The 19,119-nt window shown below is 41.3% G+C and overlaps 1 protein-coding gene across 2 annotated transcripts in view; it reads left to right on the plus strand.

Moving 5' to 3' along the window:
* scara5 (scavenger receptor class A, member 5 (putative)) overlaps positions 1 to 19,119 on the plus strand; it is a 159,638-nt gene that overhangs the window by 1,227 nt on the left and 139,292 nt on the right. For both annotated transcript variants that reach the window (XM_051644861.1, XM_051644862.1), the window contains exon 2: positions 8,020 to 8,156. In XM_051644861.1, coding sequence (XP_051500821.1) covers positions 8,042 to 8,156 — 115 coding nt within the window. In that variant the 5' untranslated portion in view covers positions 8,020 to 8,041. The remainder of the gene's footprint in view (positions 1 to 8,019; positions 8,157 to 19,119) is intronic.

A 19,119-nucleotide genomic window follows, 5' to 3' on the forward strand; every position in this document is an offset into this window, starting at 1 on the left:
ATTTGCTCTGGAATTTTTTACAGAGGTTGTATGAGAAAAACACAGACTTGTCAGTACAGTAGCATAGAGGGTCTGTGAAACACGAATTTCCCTAACCTCCTCAGAGAAAACTAGTGGTGTGAGAAAGATGCTGTATCATGTCTTTGGAAGACAGTTTTCAATGAATAGGTTCCCATTTGCACATTTTTCAGTAACACTGCAATTTTAGCAACAATAAAAATGGACACTTTCAAATAAATAAAAATGGACACTTTTGACACGCAATATTTTACATATACAATGGAACTATTTTACTAAACATGTTTTACAATAAATGCTTGATAACTTGTATTCAACATTAGTTAAGTGTACCTTAACCCAGATAGCACATACACTGTTGGCCAAAAGTTTGGAATAATGCACAGATTTTGCTGTTTCGGAAGGAAATTGGTACTCTAAACAAGAGGATAAGTACATAAGAGTCTCTAGTTTGAGAAACAGACGCCTCACATGTCCTCAGCTGACAGCTTCATTGAATTCTACCTGCTCAACACCAGTTTCATGTACAACAGTAAAGAGTAGACTCAGGGGTGCAGGCCTTATGGGAAGAATTGCAAAGAAAAAGCCACTTTTGAAACAGAAAAACAAAAAGAAAAGGTTAGAGTGGCCAAAGAAACACAGACATTGGACAACAGATAATTGGAAAAGAGTGTTATGGATCTTAACCCCATTGAGCTTTTGTGGGATCAGCTAGACTGTAAGGTGTGTGAGAAGTGCCCGACAAGACAGCCACATCTATGGCAAGTGCTACAGGAAGTGTGGGGTAAAATGTCACTTGAGTATCTGGACAAACTGACAGCTAGAATGCCAAGGATCTGGAAGCTGTCACTGCTGCACGTGGAGGATTTTTTGATGAGAACTCTTTGAAGTAGTTTAAGAAGTTCACGTTATTAATGTCCTGACTATTCATTGTGATCAGTTGAATACCACTTTGGTGAATAAAAGTACCAATTTCTTTCCATAAGAGCAAAATCTCTACATTATTCCAAACTTTTGGCCGCCATTGTACGTCTCCGAGATGTCTGTTTTAGATCTTTTGATCTGGAAAGCATCATAATCTAATAAACATCTGCTAAACATTTAGTAATTTAGGGTTCAGCCATATGCTTGAGGCAACATTTAAATAAATGTCCGAATTAAACACTCTGGACACATTTGTCCAAACCACGTGCAAATGCGAGATAACGGGGTGTGACTTAATTTCTTCGGTTAGTTTGATAGAAAGGCTTTGCAATGGCGAAATAGGGGCAAGAACTTCCTGTTCAATACGAAACCAGGGAGGGGCTCTCTCAGGTGGAAGCGACCAATGAGACAGATGTCGGTGACCGAATGCATAATAATAAAACAAAATCTTGGGTAGGCTTAGCCCACCTTTGTCAATCGGCCTATGTAGCTTGTAGAAATCTGGGACGTTTACCATTCCAAGTTAAGGACTTCACTATGCTATCAGATTGCTTGAAATAAGAGAGGGGGACATCTACAGGGAGAGATGGTAGCAAGTAGCTGAATTTTGGAATACAATTCATTTTAATAACATAAACCTTCCCAATCATAGATAAATGTAATGAAGCCCACCTACTCACATCACTCGAAAACCTTTTTATTAAAGGGTCAAAATCACACAAATTAGCTGGGAATAAAATGCCCAAATACTTAATGCCCTGTTTGGGCCACTGGAAGGTGCCTGGCTGAAAGTCCGTTATTGGGCAGTACGCTGTCAGAGCCAAAACGGATTTAGACCAATTGACTCTGTAACCTGAGAATTTAGAGAAGGAACTATTAATCCTGTGGAGACACAGCATAGATCTAGTGGGGTCAGAGACGAATAATAAAATATCATCTGCATAAAGCAAAAGCTTATGCACCACACCTCCCGCCATCACCCCTGGAAAATCCTCCTCCTTTCTTATCGCAGCTGCTAATGGTTCTAGGGCAAGACAGAACAGTAATGGGGAAAGAGGGCAACCCTACCGGGTGCCCCTGTCCAGTGTAAAATAATCTGAAATTAATCCATTTGTTTGTACCGCCGCAACCAGGTGTCTATAACGTAACTTAATCCATTCAATAAAAGTATTCCCAAACCCGTACCTTTCCAAAATCTTAAAAAGATAATCCCATTCTACCATATCAAATGCCTTTTCGGCGTCAAGTGAGATGGCAGCAACCGGAGTCTGATCATTCGCCACTGACCACATGATATTGATGAAACGCCTAATGTTATCAGAAGAGCTATGGCCCCGAATAAACCCCACCTGATCTATATGTATAAGAGATGTCATAACTTAATCGGTTAGCTAGAATTTTTGACAAAATTTCAACATCTAGCTGGATCAGGGAAATTGGATGGTAACTCTTACACTCGCTTGGATCTTTGTCCTTTTTAAGAATCAGACTGATCCGGGCTTGTGTCATGGTTGGCGGAAGCTTTCCATTCTTTAATGATTCTGTATAAACTTCTAACAAAAGTGGAGTCAGTTCTGTAGCATAAGATCTAAAAAATTCAGCTGCAAAACCATCTGGCCCCAGAGCCTTGCTTGTAGGCAGGGCCTTAATTACCTCGTCAAAATCCTCCAAGATTATCTCAGAATCAAGATAATTTTTTTGCTCAGTTGTCAGTTTAGGGAATGGTTCCACAAAGTTTCTAAAATCTTCATCAATAGATGAAGACCTGGAACTATAAAGATCAAGACAGAATTCTTTAATAGCATTATTAATATCAATGGCTGAGGTAAATATTTCACCACCAGCAGATTTCACTGAGGGAATGGTAGAAAAAAATTATCTCTGCTTTATATATCTAGCCAAAAGCTTCCCCGCTTTGTCCCCCGACTCAAAATGTGACTTGCCCTAAATAACCAAAACTCCACCTTCTGCGACAAAAGAGTATTATATCTGTATTTCAATCGGGTCAATTCCCTGAGGCCATCAGACGACATTCGGCGCTTCAGTTCTGTCTCGGTACATTTAATATTCTCTTCCAACTCACGAGTTCTCGTGCTTTGGATTATTTGATGAATGAGGCATACTGTATGATCCGACCCCTAAGAACTGCAATCCACAACAGATGAAATGTATCACGAATCCCGCCTCTGTAGTTCCTTCCACTCACCACCTGAGGGCTCCATCACCTGAATATTGACTTTTACTCTCTGAACTCCATTTTCCATAATCCCTGTACCTGGCACTGATTACCTGCTCACCTGTTCCTCATCTACTCTGCTATTTAAGTCTCACTCTCACTCGCTATCATTGCAAAGTCTTGTTTTGCCCTGGCTGACATTTCTGAGTGTTCTTTGAGTTTATTATGTTTCCTGTGTATGATCCTGGACTGTGTATCCTGTTTTGACCCGTTGCTGCCTGCCTACTATTAATGCCTTGTTTACGTGGATATAACCTGTGATTGTCTGCTGCCTGCCCTGATCTCTTGCCTGTTTACTGATTACCTCTCTGGACTACCTTGGATATTACAGTTGGTGGTGACTGACCCCTGCCTATCTGTATTACTATGTTTATTGTTATTAAAGCTGCACATGGATCTCAACTCCGTTGACTCATCATTACAAAATGAGGGACTTAGATATAAAAAATGTCTATTCTAGAATAAATCTTATGGACTGATGACAAAAATGTATAGTCCCTACCAGATGGGTTCAAAAGTCTCCAAATATCTGTAAGATCAAGATTTTTACACATCCCGTGAAGCATCAGTGTTGCCCTAGGGGGCTTACACACTTTTGCTTCACTATGATCAAGGACTGAATCCATCAATAGATTAAAGTCTTGTCCCAATATTATATCATGAGGGGTGCCAGCGGCTTGCAACATCCCTTCAAGATCTATAAAAAAGCCCTGATCTTCAACGTTATGTGTGTAAATATTAGCCAAAATCAACCTTTGCCCCTGAATTTCCGCTAAAACAATAATGATTTCCTAATTTATCTTTAATCTGTTTGAGACGTTTGAATTGTAGATGTTTACTTATCAATGTAATGACCCCACTGCTCTTACTTGAGCCAGCACTAAAGAAAACATGTCAACCCCATATCTTCCCAAATTGTTCAGCTTAATGTGGGGAAAGATGTGTTTCTTGAAGAAACATAATATCATATTTCTTACGTTTAAGAAAAGAAATAACCTTCCTTCTTTTTATGGGGTGCCCCAACCCATTCACATTCCACGAGGAGAGAGATAATCCACTCATATTAACATTTGACATTTTGACATATGAGAAAAGAGAGATTGTGTGTCAAAAATAAAATTATAAAGACCACATTCCCCATTAGTGCAACAATCAAACCCCGCGCATGACAGCGCCAACCAGCGTCCATCCCTCTAAACTCAAACAGTCCATGTACGCCTACATGAGTCGCGACAACTTTGCCGTCGGATTGCTCAAGTCTGGTGCTTCTATAAAAATTTTGTGAGACAGAATTACACATCAAAAGATAATCTATAAAACAAACTCCAGCCAATAAGCAGAATAAACACAAAGACTGTGTAGATTCATTCACAAAACTGTCTCGAAGGTGTGTTCCTCCACAAAACAAATTCCAGCCGCTAGCAGAACCAGCACAAAATAAAATAAATAAATAAATAAATAAAGCCGTTAAGTTTCCTCAGACAGTCAAACAAATGTTCAGTGAGCCGGCTGTTTCATAATTGCAGCAAATGACGTAATCATTCCAATGTCCTGCAAAAAATACTCCACAAAACACACTCCATCCAATAGGAGGCATAAGCACAAAGAACGAGCAGATTCATCCACAACTGTCCCGAAAGAGTGTTAATCCACAAAACAAACTCCAGCCACTAGGCGGAACCAGTACAAAAAGAAACAAAAAAGGCGCCCAGCTTCCTCGGATGGTCAAGAGTATATTCAACGAGACAGCTCACTTGGAGGCACGTGAGAAACACACCATGACTTCCTCAGTCCATTGATTTTATGAAAGACATCGCTTGTTGTGGGCATGTAAATATTTTGCGGCCACCCTTAGTATCTATTCTCAATTTGGCCGGGAACTTCAGTGTAAAAGCGACCCTTCATCGATGCAAAAGTTTCTTGAAGGAGTGTTATTCCACAAAACAAACTCCAGCCGCTAGGCGGAATCAACACAAAAAGAAACAAAAATGGCGCCCAGCTTCCTCAGACAGCCAAGAGTATGTACAGCGAGACAGCCCACTCGGGGGCCATATGAATGTCACCAAATGGTTTCTTCACCCATTGACTCTATGAAAGACAATGCTTGTTGTGGGCATGTAAATACTTTGCAGCCATCCTTAGTATCTATTCTCAGTTTGGCTTGAAACATCAGAGCAAACGCAATCTTCAGTTGATGTAAGAGTGTCTTGCATTCCTTGAAATGATCACGTTTCTCTCGTCGAATTCGCAAAATCTGGGAACAAGAAAATGCTGCGATTCTTCCAAGAAAGCTTTCCTTTGCTCCTCGCCACACGCAACACAAGATCTTTATCGGATGATCTCAGAAATTTGGCCAGAATTTGGCCTGTCTCCCTCAGCCGGGTAGTTACTTTAAAATATACAGTAATTTTTTATATATATATTTAAAAAGACAATACATGTAGTTTTACGGTACAGTTTTGTAAAAATATTTGTTTCTAATGTAAAATGTATGATTTTTCTGTATAATTAACAGTAAAAATTTATATTATGTTTAACAGGAGAGTACATGTAATTTTTACGGTAAATTTTTATGGTTCCCAGAATTCCCTGCGTGACCCAGTTCATTTTATGGGAATGGTTATGTTTCTTCTTATTTTTAATATCAGTTATGTACATTGGGGTGTTCTGTGTTATATTTGATGTAGTTTAGTTAATGTTTATTTCATTATTTGATTTTCCACATGTGCTACCCTGATGTTGTTTAGTGTTTGTGTGAATGACACTGAGCACTGTCTCTACATGTTTATTGGTCATTGCTCCAGGAAGGGCCTCTATTGATGAATTTCATGTCATCATGTGCCCTTTTGTAATTACTATGGTGATTAACAATACATTATAAGGTTAATATATCAAGTTTATTATTTAATAATATAAATGACGGTAATGTACTGTAAAATATACAGACATCAAAATTACATCCTGTAAAGCCTGAAAAGTGGTTACCGTATTTTTTACGGTGAATTTCTGGCAACCACAGCTGCCAGTTTTTTACCATAAATTTAACAGTATTTTTTATTTTTTTTACATGATTCACACGCATGCACACACACACACACACACACACACACACACCCTCAGTGTCCTCTGACACATACAGGTTTAGGAAAATAATTCATTATCAGTGGACATCAGTGGACACAGTAGGGTCACGTCAACTATGTCACCGAAGAACTGGCCCTTGAGGGTAACTTAGTTGACAGGTAACAATTCCCCAATTTTGACTCATAATTTCAGTGGTCACTCCTGGCCAACCATGTGTCATTTTCTTGATCAGGTTAACCTCAAATTTGAATATATATTTTAGTGAAATAAAAAAAAATATTGCAAACCATAACAATGTTCCCAACATGGTTGACGGTCAATTAATAAACTCCTTGACAATATGCCATTGTATTTAAAATATTGAAAAAAATGAAAGGACAGTCACCAGTATGTTCAAAATGTCCTCCACAGAGGAAAATAACATCACATGATGCTGGTCACATGGTTTTGGGATACATAATTTTTTTGTTGCAGGGGGGTATTTGGTTAGTAACATAGTTGACAGAATTTTGTGGACATGAGTAAAATAAGATATTTTTTCTTTATTAAAATGTCAAACTCAATCTAAAATATACTATTTTTCTGAAGTGTTTAGAATTTAGAAATAAATAAAATATATATATATAATGTTGACTTTAACATTTTTTATTCATTATTTTGAACTTAAGACCCACTCACTTAAAAAATAGACAATGCAAAAATGGTCATTTAAGAAACATCATGGCAATTTCAAGCAAAATGAAACATGGGGTGCACAAAATATTTGTGTGATATTATAACATGCTTCCTCTAATCAATAAAATGGGATATCTCTGAAGAAAATGGTTAGAAAATATATAATTATCATCAAATGGACATTAAATGTACCCTAAATTATAGAATGAACCTGTTAATGGTTCATGGTGAAATTTTAGTAAATGTGAATCTTTGATTTTAAGGACATTTTTTGTTACTTTTGTATGATAAACAAGTTTTAGTACTGTGCTGTGTCGCCATTTGATGTGTCCAGTCTGGATCCTGAAGGGAAAGCAGTTGAGAACCACTGATTTAATACACAATCAAATGAAAGGAGACATATGTTAGAGACAGATGTGAAATGTGGGAATTTTTTCCTGGTCTCCAGTTAATCCAGTGGATTTAGAGTGATGTGAGTTGAATAGCAGCCACATGAGCTCACAGTGCTATCTACTCTTTATGCTGTACTGTCAGTGTGCACTGTTGTAATCAGAGAGCCCAGATAGAGTGCTATTTAATGACATTTTTAAACAAGACTCAGTTTTGCTCCTAAGGAGTTGACAGTGGTTGTAATGAACTACACACAGACTATGCAGTGTAAGAAAATAAATAGAACAAATCTCAAGTTTTGATATGTCATCAAGAGGGTTAGGAAGTAATGGAATGGCTGTAACGCCATTACATATTTAAAATACAAAATATTAGTAACTGTATTCCATTAAATTACAAATTAAATGGTTGGTAATCAGAATACAGAAAGTATTTTGATTACTGCAGATTTTTTGTTGAATTCTTTGGAAGGGTTTCCATTTGCATTTTAGTACATTTTATTCATGAGAAAATCTGATGGCATGAACTAAAAGTTCTGCTCTTGCAAAGTACCTGAAACAAGCACCTTGTGAACCCAAATAATTAACCTTGTGTTTTTAATGTAAATTTGATATAAAAAAATGTGTTACAAATTACAACCTTTTGGCCACAGTATGTAGTGTAATCAACTGAATAATTTTATTGTGTGTTAGCCTGTTTTCCAGTGGGTTGTGCATGGAAAATAAGGCAATGTACCTAACCACCACCAATGAAGATAGGGATAACAGCTCATTCTATGAGGAGGGCTACGATGGGATGAATCTATCGAAACTCAACCTCTGTGAAGAAGGTAAGGGTCACAGAAAATTGTTTGCTAAAAATGCTGTAAAAATGCAGTTTTCAGACGAAAGAGAAAATAAGCCTAAAATCTGGGCTGGAAATTGTAAGAGACACTGTTACTTGAACAGAACCATCAACCATTTAAAAAAAGTTGTAATGGGCTATATTCACATTGCAGCTGAATGTGGCCAAAATCGTATTTTCTGGTCAAATCCGATTTTTTGTTAGGTTGTTCACGTGACACGAATTTCGGAATTAGTTTTTAGATCAGTGTAATAATCAAAATTTTTTGCTTTCGGTTTCAGACAAGGATCATCATTTTGTTGCATCACTATTGTTAATTTATGAACCCCCCACTGCTCACATGTATTCTACTCCTGAGCAGTATTCTAATTGCTTTGTTACTACACTACACCATTAGTATGTTTTCAACCAAATTTTAGTTGTCTATCTCAAATCCTCTAGCACCACCAACAGTTCAAAATTTTGCATATTTTAGCTTATAACTTAAACGTATAGTTTTAATTTATAACTGAATGGCCTAGACACAGAAAAAGTCATTAAGTTCTGAAAAGTGTTTAGAAGTTGGCTACATCTCAAAGCTGCAAAACACTACCTTCGAAGGTTGGGAGGCATCAGGGTACGTTCGAATCCAGTATTTATGTCACATCCTGTCTACTGAGAGACCTTCATCTTCAGTTTTTGAAGGCAGCATAGGTCCAGCCTTCCAGCGCATGCAGTTCGATGGTTGGTTGAAAGAATAAACATGGCATCTCATGGAGCAAGTGAACTCACGACTCACATTTCTAGCAAGAAATAAGCATTTTAGTTTATAAATATTTGCTTGGTTATGTCTAAAGCTCACTTAGATCATTAGATATGACGTTATGGTGCCATTGGAAGGCTGGCTGAAACCAGTATCCTTAAAGCCAAATTATAGTTCTACACCTATGCCATAGCCTGACGTGCAACTCTTCAAAAATGTAATAATGCGTCACATTAACACAGACCACTGTGATTGGTCCGCTTTGTAACCAGAAACTGTCCCCCAGGATGACGGGAAATATATCTGAGTTAGCTGCACATTTTTTCCAGGATTATTTTAAGGTATATTGTATCAACTGATCAATGATCGAGTCACCTTGTATTTGTACTTGTTTAGTTTATTTCGGGGGGAAAAATAATTTGTTTTTATATTTTGTTTATGTTTCACAAAGTAACAAGTGTGTGGGATGTTTTGTGCATTAATTGACTGGTTGTGCATCAACTGGCCTAATTCCTTGGTTATAAAGAATGGCAGCTACTCCAGTATTAATAATACTGATTAAGCATGAAATAACCTTTTCATTCACATATATTCACCTTTTTACTGACTTATTGACAGTAATGTCAATTAATAATCAATACAATGCAGTCAATAAACTTCCGACTAACAACTACAAACTAAACAGTGACATGATTAGATACGGTAACCAAAATAAGCCTATAACACATGAGAGGAAGGTGTGTGTGTGTGAATGTGTGTGTGTGTGTATGTGTGTGTGTGTGTGTGTGTAAGGAGGGACGCGCACAAAATGGCGGACGTGACTCTCGTGGAGAGTACGTATAATGGAATATGTACCGCGAATGTGGGTGGAGAGAAGCCAGTTAATGGCGTCTGCCCATTTACCGCATGTCACTGCTTGTACGATAACTTAGGGACAAAGCTGAGCTTTATCACAAAGTTATCTACTAGCCAAAAGTGTGTGCGCGAGAATGTTTGTGAGGGGTCGCATGTGTGTGTGGTTAGTACGAGAGAGAGAGAGTATAAAGTGGCACCAAAGCCTGTTTCGTGATCGTGGGAGAGAAAGCATCTGTTAGTTTATCACTCAGAGACGCGGTGGACGGCTCGTAAACCGTCCCGCGGTCTTTGGTTCTTTAATGGATAAACTCAGTGTGCCGGTCTCACCCGCGATGGCGGAAATACACAACAGTCCAATGTGGTTGGACTACAACACAGCAGATCTCATTCGTGATAACAGTACATTACAGTAATACCTTGAGTATTATTAGCAGCAATGAGCGGACTCGGCGGTCCGTAAACTGTACAAGCAATAACCTTGATACACAAGAATAACACACTATAATATTCTATCTCTGCCCAGACGTAAACCTCTTACTTGAATCGTATGAGAATGCAGGTAGAATGTGTGTTCATCCGTCATTTAACTCCGACTCGGTTCCTTGAGGCTCGGGTGATGACAGGAGGCCATTTCCTCGCTCTGTCGGTGGGCAGTACGGCTGCTGATTCTCGGCAGGCTGGCGGAGAAATCAGCGACGTCGACTCGATTGAAGATGGAAGAGAAATCTTTTTCTCTTCACTTCTGCAGGCAAATGGATGAAGATGCCTTTCGGATCCGTTAGAGTGTTCAGTGGAACACAGAGTAATCTCAACTCGTCCAGCGAGATGGAGATTGTATGGCCACAGTTTCAAGTCGGATGTTACTTCCTTGTGCCACGAGGCTACACCTGAGAGCAGTGATGAGCTGCGTCTACACACGGCGAACAAAGTTGCTAGAAGCAATGCCCGGAAGCATCTCAGAGTTAGATCCTTTAGTGAGCAAGGCTTCATGGGATTTGTAGTCTGTTTTGGACTCCCTTTGTTTGATTTTGGCATGGTTTTTATCAGTAAGATTTATGACTTTTTGTGTGGGCCTCAGTTAGGTTTTACAACTGTGTTAGGCCTGCCTTTGTCTTCTATCTGAATACATGAGGCCCAACACAAGGGAATGTAATGGCAGAAGAGGTTGGATGTGTTGGATAATATAAAAAGACTAAGCTGTATATTGCACATAAATTATTGCTCAATGGGGCAGTTTAACTGTTTATGAGAAGGATAGCCTGAGGGAAAAAACTGTTCCTGTGCCTGACAGTTCTGGTGCTCAGAGCTCTGAAGCGTCGGCCAGAAGGCAACAGTTCAAAAAGTTAGTGGGCAGGGTGAGTGGGGTCCAGAGAGATTTTTCCAGCCTTTTTCCTCACTCTGGAAGTGTATAGTTCTTGAAGGGAGGGCAGGAGGCAACCAATAATTCTCTCAGCAGTCCGAACTGTCCTTTGTAGTCTTCTGATATCTGATTTCATGGCTGAACCAAACCAGACAGATATTGAAGTGCAGAGGACAGACTCAATGACTGCTGAGTAAAACTGTATCAGCAGCGCCTGTGGCAGGTTGAACTTCCTCAACTGGCGAAGGAAGTACAACCTCTGCTGGGCCTTTTTCACAATGGAGTCAGTGTGGGTCTCCCACTTCAGGTCCTGTGAGATGGTAGTGCCCAGGAACTTGAATGACTCCACTGCTGCCACAGTGCTGTTTAGAATGGTGAGGGGGGTCAGTGTTGGGGTGTTCCTCCTAAAGTCCATCATCTCCACCGTTTTGAGCGTGTTCAGCTCAAGGTTTTTTTGACTGCACCAGACAGCCAGCTGTACAACCTCCCTTTTGTATGCAGACTCATCATCATCTCGGATGAGGCCGATAACAGTGGTGTCATATGCAAACTTCAGGAGCTTGACAGAGGGGTCCTTGGCGATACAGTTGTTGGTGTAGAGGGAGAAGAGTAGTGGGGAGAGCACACATCCCTGGGGGCACCAGTGCTGATTGTACAGGTGCTGAAAGTGAATTTCCCCTGTCTCACAAGCTGCTGCCTATTCATCAGAAAGCTGGTAATCCACTGACAGATAGACGTGGGAACAGAGAGTTGGTGTAATTTAGTCCGGAGTATAGCTGGGATGATGGTGTTAAAAGCCGAACTGCAGTGCACAAAAAGGATCCTTGCATAAGTCCCTGGTCTGTCCATATGTTGCAGGATATGATGCAATCCCATGTTGACTGCATCATCCACAGATCTGTTCGCTCAATAAGCAAATTGAAGGGGATCTAGAAAGGGTCCAGTGATGTCCTTCAGGTGGGCCAACACCAGTCTCACAAATGACTTAATGACCATAGGCGTCAGGGCAACAGATCTGTAGTCATTAAGTCCTGTGATTTTTGGTTTCTTTGGGACAGGAATGATGATTGAGCATTTGAAGCAGCAGGAAACTTCACTGCTCCAGATGCAAAACTTGTTTTTCAGCTTCTCAGAGTATCTTCTTTTAGTCACTCTGATTTCCTTATTCAGTGTGTTCCTGGCCTGATGGTACAAGACTTTATCCCCACCTCTGTAAGCATCCTCTTTGGCCTGACGAAGCTGCCTGAGTTCTGTTGTAAACCATGGTTTGTCATTGTTAAATGTTAAATAAGTCCTAGTAGGGATGCACATATCCTCACAGAAACTGATATGATGTAACAGTATCTGTGAGCTTGTCCAGATTGGTGTCTGCAGCCTCAAAAACACTCTAATCAGTGCAGTCAAAGCAGGCTTGTAGTTACAGCTCTGCTTCACTGGTCCATCTCTTTACAGACCTTACTACAGGCTTAGCATATTTTAGTTTCTGTCTGTAGTTTGGAAGAAGATGAACCAGACAATGATCAGAGAGTCCCAAAGCTGCTCTGGGGACAGAGCGATATGCATCCTTTATTGTTGTGTAGCAGTGAAATAATATATTTATGTCTCTGGTTGGGGATGTAATGTGCTGTCTGTATTTGGGCAGTTCACGTGTGAGGTTTGCTTTGTTAAAATCCACAAGAATAATTATAACTGAGTCTGGGTATTGTTGTTCTGTGTCTGTGATCTGATCAGCCAGCTGTTGCAGCGCGGCATTCAAACACGCGTTTGGCGCGATGTAAACACTCACCAGAATAAACGAGGAAAATAGAGGATGTTATAACAACCACAAGTGGCTTATAAATGACTGGAAAATGAATGTTACAACAATAAACCCACCCAAAAGCTGTCAATGCCTGAAACTTTGAGTCGCACCAGATGCAATAAACAGAGGTTGCATTAACATAATTCTCTGTGTTGGGCCTCATGTATTCAGATAGAAGACAAAGGCAGGCCTAACACAGTCATAAAACCTAACTCAGGCCCCCACATACCAAGTCATAAATCTTACTGATAAAAACCACGCCAAAATCAAACAAAGAGAGTCCAAAACAGACTACAAATCCCATGAAGCCTTGCTCACTAAAGGATCGAACTCTCAACTCCTGTTGGATGAGGCACACGACAGAACGCACCCAAACCATGACATCATCAGGAGTAGAAATACCTCTGAAATGCTTCTAGGATTTGCTTCCAGCAACTTTGCTCGCTGTGGGTAGACGCAGCTCATCGCTGCTCTCAGGTGCAGTCTCGTGGCTCAAGGAAGTAACGTCCAACTTGAAACTGTGGACATAAAATCTCCATCTCGCTGGACGAGTTGAGATTACTCTGTGTTCAACTGAACACTCTAACGGATCTGAAGGAGACCGCCGAGCAATCCGCCTCTTCATCCGTTTGCCTGCAGAAGTGAAGAGATTAAAGATTTCTCTTCCATCTTCAATCAAGTCGACGTTTCTGATTTCTCCGCCAGTCCGCCAAGAATCAGCAGCCGTACCGCCCACCAACAGAGCGAGGAAACGGCCTCCCGTCATCACCCGAGCCTCGAGGAACCGAGTCGGAGTTAAAGGACGGATGAACACACATTCCACCTGCATCCTCATGCGATTCAAGTAAGAGGTTTACGTCTGGGCAGAGATAGAATATTATAGTGTTATTCTTGTGTCTCAAGGTTTTTGCTTGTACAGTTTACGGAATGCCATGTCCACTCATTATTAATACTCAGGGTATTAATTATCATGAATTTGATTTGCTGTATTGTGGTCCAACCACAGTGGGCTGTTGTGCATTTCCGCCATCGCTGGTGAGACCGGCAAACTGAGTTTATCCATTAAAGAATCAAAGAACACGGGACTGTTTACGAGCCGTCCACGCGTCTCTGAGTGATAAACTAACAGCTGCTTTCTCTCCCACGATCGCGAAATCGGCTTTGGGGCCGTCACTTAATTCTATCCCTCTCTCTCGTACTAACCACACACACACACGCGACCACTCACAAACATTCTGGCACACATATTTGGCTAGTAGATAGCTTCGTGAATAGCTTCATCTATGCGTTCTGTGGCAGACATAGGGGGCGCTGTTGCCCCATGCAGAGACAGATATGTGGTCATGATAAGATTATCCCAATGATTTGCAATCATCTAAGTCAGGTAAGCGGGGGTGATTAACAGAGACATAACCACAGAAGGTGGATTTGCGGAGTTCATCTGAATCCTCTATTGTCACTGAAGGGTGGATTGGCCAGAGATCTAGAGGTTGGTGCAGAAATGCTAGGCCTCGATTCCATCTGCTGGTTTGGGACAGATCTATGAGGGTCTTACCATGGGTGATATCATCAGCCGGGTTGTTTTCTGAGTCAACATTTCCAGTTATCATATCAAACTAGATCTTGAATCTCCATGACTTGTGTGCCTACAAACACTTTGTACTTGCATGACTCAGACTGTATCCAGTGGAGTACAGTTGTCGAGTCTGACCACATATCCTGTCTGAAATCCAGAGTGAGCTCAGTATTCAGTGCTTTGGCAAGCTGAGCTCCGGACAATTTCGCACAGATGTTCAAGGCGTGGTTATGGATAGCTGTATTTTAGGTGCCACCCGGGACCTAGCCATGACGAATGCTGAGTGTAACACCTAGACAAGGTTATTCTCTGTTGGTCAGGAAGCTCTCCTTCCCATGCCTGCCATTCTGAGACAAGGTCAGCTGGTATTGGTTCATCCCAGCCTCCAACCCATTTCCATAGAGCTTGTACCAGGATCTTGGCCCTTGTTGTGAAAGGGATTATATATCCAAGTGGATCGTACTGGCTTGCCAGAATGCGATAAACATTGCTCATGGAAGGTTCTGTATTTGTTGATGGAGGTCTGTGTTTATAGCCTAAAGTGTCTTGTGAGCAGTGCCACGTTAGGCCAAGTGTTGACTCCTGCGGATCAGTTCTATTTGTAGTCTGCCACAGTTCACTACCCTCTGATTTTGCTTCTTTTGGTAGATGTGCAATCACATCTGGAACATTGTTGGCCCACTGTCTTATATCAAAGCCACCTGCTGCTAGTAATGCTCTCATTTGGTCAATGAGCCTCTTAGACTGTTGCTGAGACTGGAGAGCAATTGTCTACATAGAAAGACTGCAGGATAGACTCAGCTACATCTTTGTTGCCATCAATGTTGTCTTTAATATGTCTCTGAAGGGCATATGTATCACAGCATGGGCTGCAGGTGGTTCTGAATGGTAAAACACCCCATTCGTAGATGTCAGGGATGCGTTCCCTTTCCATGTCTCTCCAGAGGAAGTGGAGCAGTGGTTGGTCTTCAGGTAGCAGTCTGATCTGGTGAAATATTGCTTGTATGTCTCCACTTATGGCAACAGCATGCTCTCTAAATTTGAGTAGGACTCCGAGGAGTGGTGGACCAAGAGTGAGGCCAAGCAGTAGATTGTCATTCAGGCTCCTTTGATTGTGGTTGAAAAAGCAATTAAACACCACCCGGGCTTTGCCATTGTGATGCACAATGTGGTGATACCATGACTCACATGAATTGGCCGCTTCCTTACTGGTTATCCTTACTGCATAACCTGCCTCTTCGAGCTTGTGTATTTCTTTGTTATACACAGCTGCAAGTTCAGTATTATTAACCAGGTGGTGTTCTGTAGCTCTTAAAAGAGCCATGACAGCAGAGGGTGGTGCCTGGAATTGAGCTGCATCTCCTTTACGCAATAGTGGAGTAGCATATCGACTTACACCGTCAACTGTAATATGTACTGTTTTCTCTTCCAGGATAGTAAGTGCCACTTTGTCTCGTCTGGAGCGAACAACTTCTTTCTCATTTCTCTGTGGTAATATGTCAAGCTGCCACAATTACTCAACATGCTGAAGTAGCTCTTGAGTAGGAGATGGGAAGATGGTGTGGAGTCATGAACTGACATTTTAGGGATGCTGAAGGAAAGTTGAGGGCCCTTGTACTGTCCAGCCTAGTTGTGCGTGTACCGCTATAGGGCTAAAAGGGGTCCCATACGGATTGGACAGTTTGGTATGATCAGCTGTGGGTAATCTGATCCTATAAGTAGACACCAGAACAACCTTTGGCATCACTCTGCCTGAATGACTGGCTTGATCTACATAAACCTGAGTAGAGTTAGTACTCACAGTGAGTATGTTTTGGCTCTCCACCATAGCGGCAAATTCATGCAGAACAGGTAGGTGAAGTTTACCACATGTGGAGCAGGTTTTCTTGAGTGTGCAGCTGTCTTGCTTGTGACCTCAACCACACCTCCAGCATCTATTTTGCTCTTTAATCCAGCTTGCTTCTTGAGTGTGGCTCAGCTCACAGAAGACTGCACAAGAATTGAGGTAGTGCTAACGGTCGTTGCAGTAGGGACAAAAGGGTTTAAAGCGGTCCCGCTTTTTCCTGTAAATACCACTTTAGTGCCTGTGAGGGAGGTAATTGGCAAATTCGTGGGTCTGGGCTGACTTGGCTTTAGAGTGAGTAAAGGGTTTCTGCTTTCGACAAATGGGCTCTGCATGAACATATGTTACTGCCTGTTACATGCCTAGATATTTGTAAGGCCTGAGCGTTACAATCCAGCCATTCAGCAAACTCTGGCAGCATGTAAGTCCTGGAACTGCTACTTGCAAAGATGCGCTGGGTGAGGCAGTATTCTATGAACGAGTCCCTATAGCTAACAGGCAGTTTCGTCAGTAAGGTGTCAACATGGGATCCACAATGCAGTTCATATCTCGAAGGCCCATCCATAGTATTCAGCATGCCCACGAGTGTGTCCACAGCTGCTGCAAAGTCCTCAAATCCTTGAGCGTCACCAGGCCGAATAGCTGGTACATTCAGAATAGATCTCAGCTCACTCTGATATACTGCCTTGGTTGACCATAACTTTGCTCTAAATACTGTGGGCCCGGCAGAGATACCATGCGACATAACTTTTAGCTACCTGAAAGCAGCAGGCAGCTTTAAATGATCTAACAGCACTTGATACATGTAATCCTCGGTTAAATGTCTGTGAGGGCCAAGGATACTGTCTAGTCCTTTTTTGAGCATGAGGAAGTCACTCTACTTTTCTGACAAGATGGCTGCCAGCTTTGGTTTGGGTATGCCATAGTATGATGCAGTGGCCATCTCCATTAGTCTTGGTACCACAGGGTCAGCTGAATAATAATACTGTGGCTGTGCTCTAGGCAGTGGAGGTGGAGGCAGGGGCAATGGTCGATAAGGGTGATGCATCGCTGGCTGAGTTGGTAAAGGCTGGACTGTGGCTGGCATTGGCTGCTGATACTGTGGCTGCAATGGGGCTGGCACAGGCTGATGTTGTGGCTGCATAGGGCCTGGCATAGGCTGCACGGCAGCTGGCTGACACAGTGGCTGCACTTGGACTGGTGCAGGCTGCACCGGAGCCGGCTGATACTGTGGCTGCACGTGAATGTGCACAGGCTGCACAGGCTGACTGATGCGGTGGCCATGAGGCTGTCCTTGGCATTTCAGCAAACTGTCTTTGAGGCTTTGGGCCCGGCAGAGATACCACGCGATCTAGATTAGGTGGTGGCATGATTTGCTGCATCCGTGGTTGTGGCCACTGTTGCATAGGAGGCCCGTGGGAAAATGTCTCATCATAATGTATTTTGTGTGAGGATGATGCTACAATCACAGGGGGCTCTAATTCAGAATGACTGAGTTCAATGTAAGGGAAACTTCTGTAATGTCCGTAAACAGGAGATCTAGATACAGAAGATGCCTGTCTAGCACTGTCCATTCTGATCTGAAGTTCTCTCATCTCATTACTTAAATCTCTCCAACATGAAGTGGTGCAGCTTTTCACTTTCAAAGTCTCCTTTGCCAGGCGCATGAGTGATATACTCCCTATAATGGTCATGGCTTGTATGAGGTGTACCTGGAGTGACATCTACTGGTGAAGGATGGAAATGACGTGGAGGTGGATAGCCAAGAACAAAATCCTCCAAGTAGGTGGGCACCCGGCAGGTAGGACATGGACGAGGATCTGGCACTAGTTCTACCTTGTGGAAATCTCTGGAGGTAGCTGTAGCGCAGCTGATGTACTGTCCAGCTCAAAGGACCAATTTGTGGGATGATTTGTGCGTTAATTGACTGGTTGTGCATCAACTAACTGGTTGTGCATCAACTGGCCTTATTCCTCGGTTAGAAAGAATGGCAGCTACTCCAGAGTACAGTCTAAAATATTTATTGTGAAGAAAGAATCATAAGTTGTGTGAATGTATGGTGTAAGTATGGTTTCTGTGAGAAAAACAGAAATAAACATGATAAATATTTGTACATACGCTAAGCAACCATACAGCAATCTAATAATACTGGTAACAGTTATTATATATGTTTAGAAACTTGTGTTATACAGCAGTGAACAAGATCATCTATCTATCTAATATGATCACAAAATGCAGACATATTAAAGCGAGCAAGTCTTTCTCTGCTGCTGATGATGAGAAGTGTCATGTTACAAAAAGCAAGCAGTCTCTGCACGGAGACTTGCAGGTTTGCTCGTTATAATACTAAAGTGCTTGTAATACTGATTAAGCACGAAATAACCTTTTCATTCACACACACACACACACACACACACACACACACACACACACATACATATATATATATATATATATATATATATATATATATATATATATATAAAGAATAAACTTGTGGTGATAAACAAACACTTTGATAAAATTAACTTGTAGATCTGTTGAGTAGCTGATTATCACACTATTACACAGTAATTACCATTGAAATGTTTCTGAGGTAAATTAAATTGTTACATACCAACACACTTTAAAACCTATTGAAACAGTGATAAATATTAATACTTACTTCGCCATAGACAGCAACACCAACACCACACAATGAAAAAAAACAAATAAAGATGAAGCCAGGAGACTGTGTAATTCTCTCACACTGAAGATGCAGAACTGAAAAAT

The sequence above is a fragment of the Myxocyprinus asiaticus genome, chromosome 19 (assembly GCF_019703515.2).
Source record: "Myxocyprinus asiaticus isolate MX2 ecotype Aquarium Trade chromosome 19, UBuf_Myxa_2, whole genome shotgun sequence".
NCBI lineage: Eukaryota > Metazoa > Chordata > Actinopteri > Cypriniformes > Catostomidae > Myxocyprinus > Myxocyprinus asiaticus.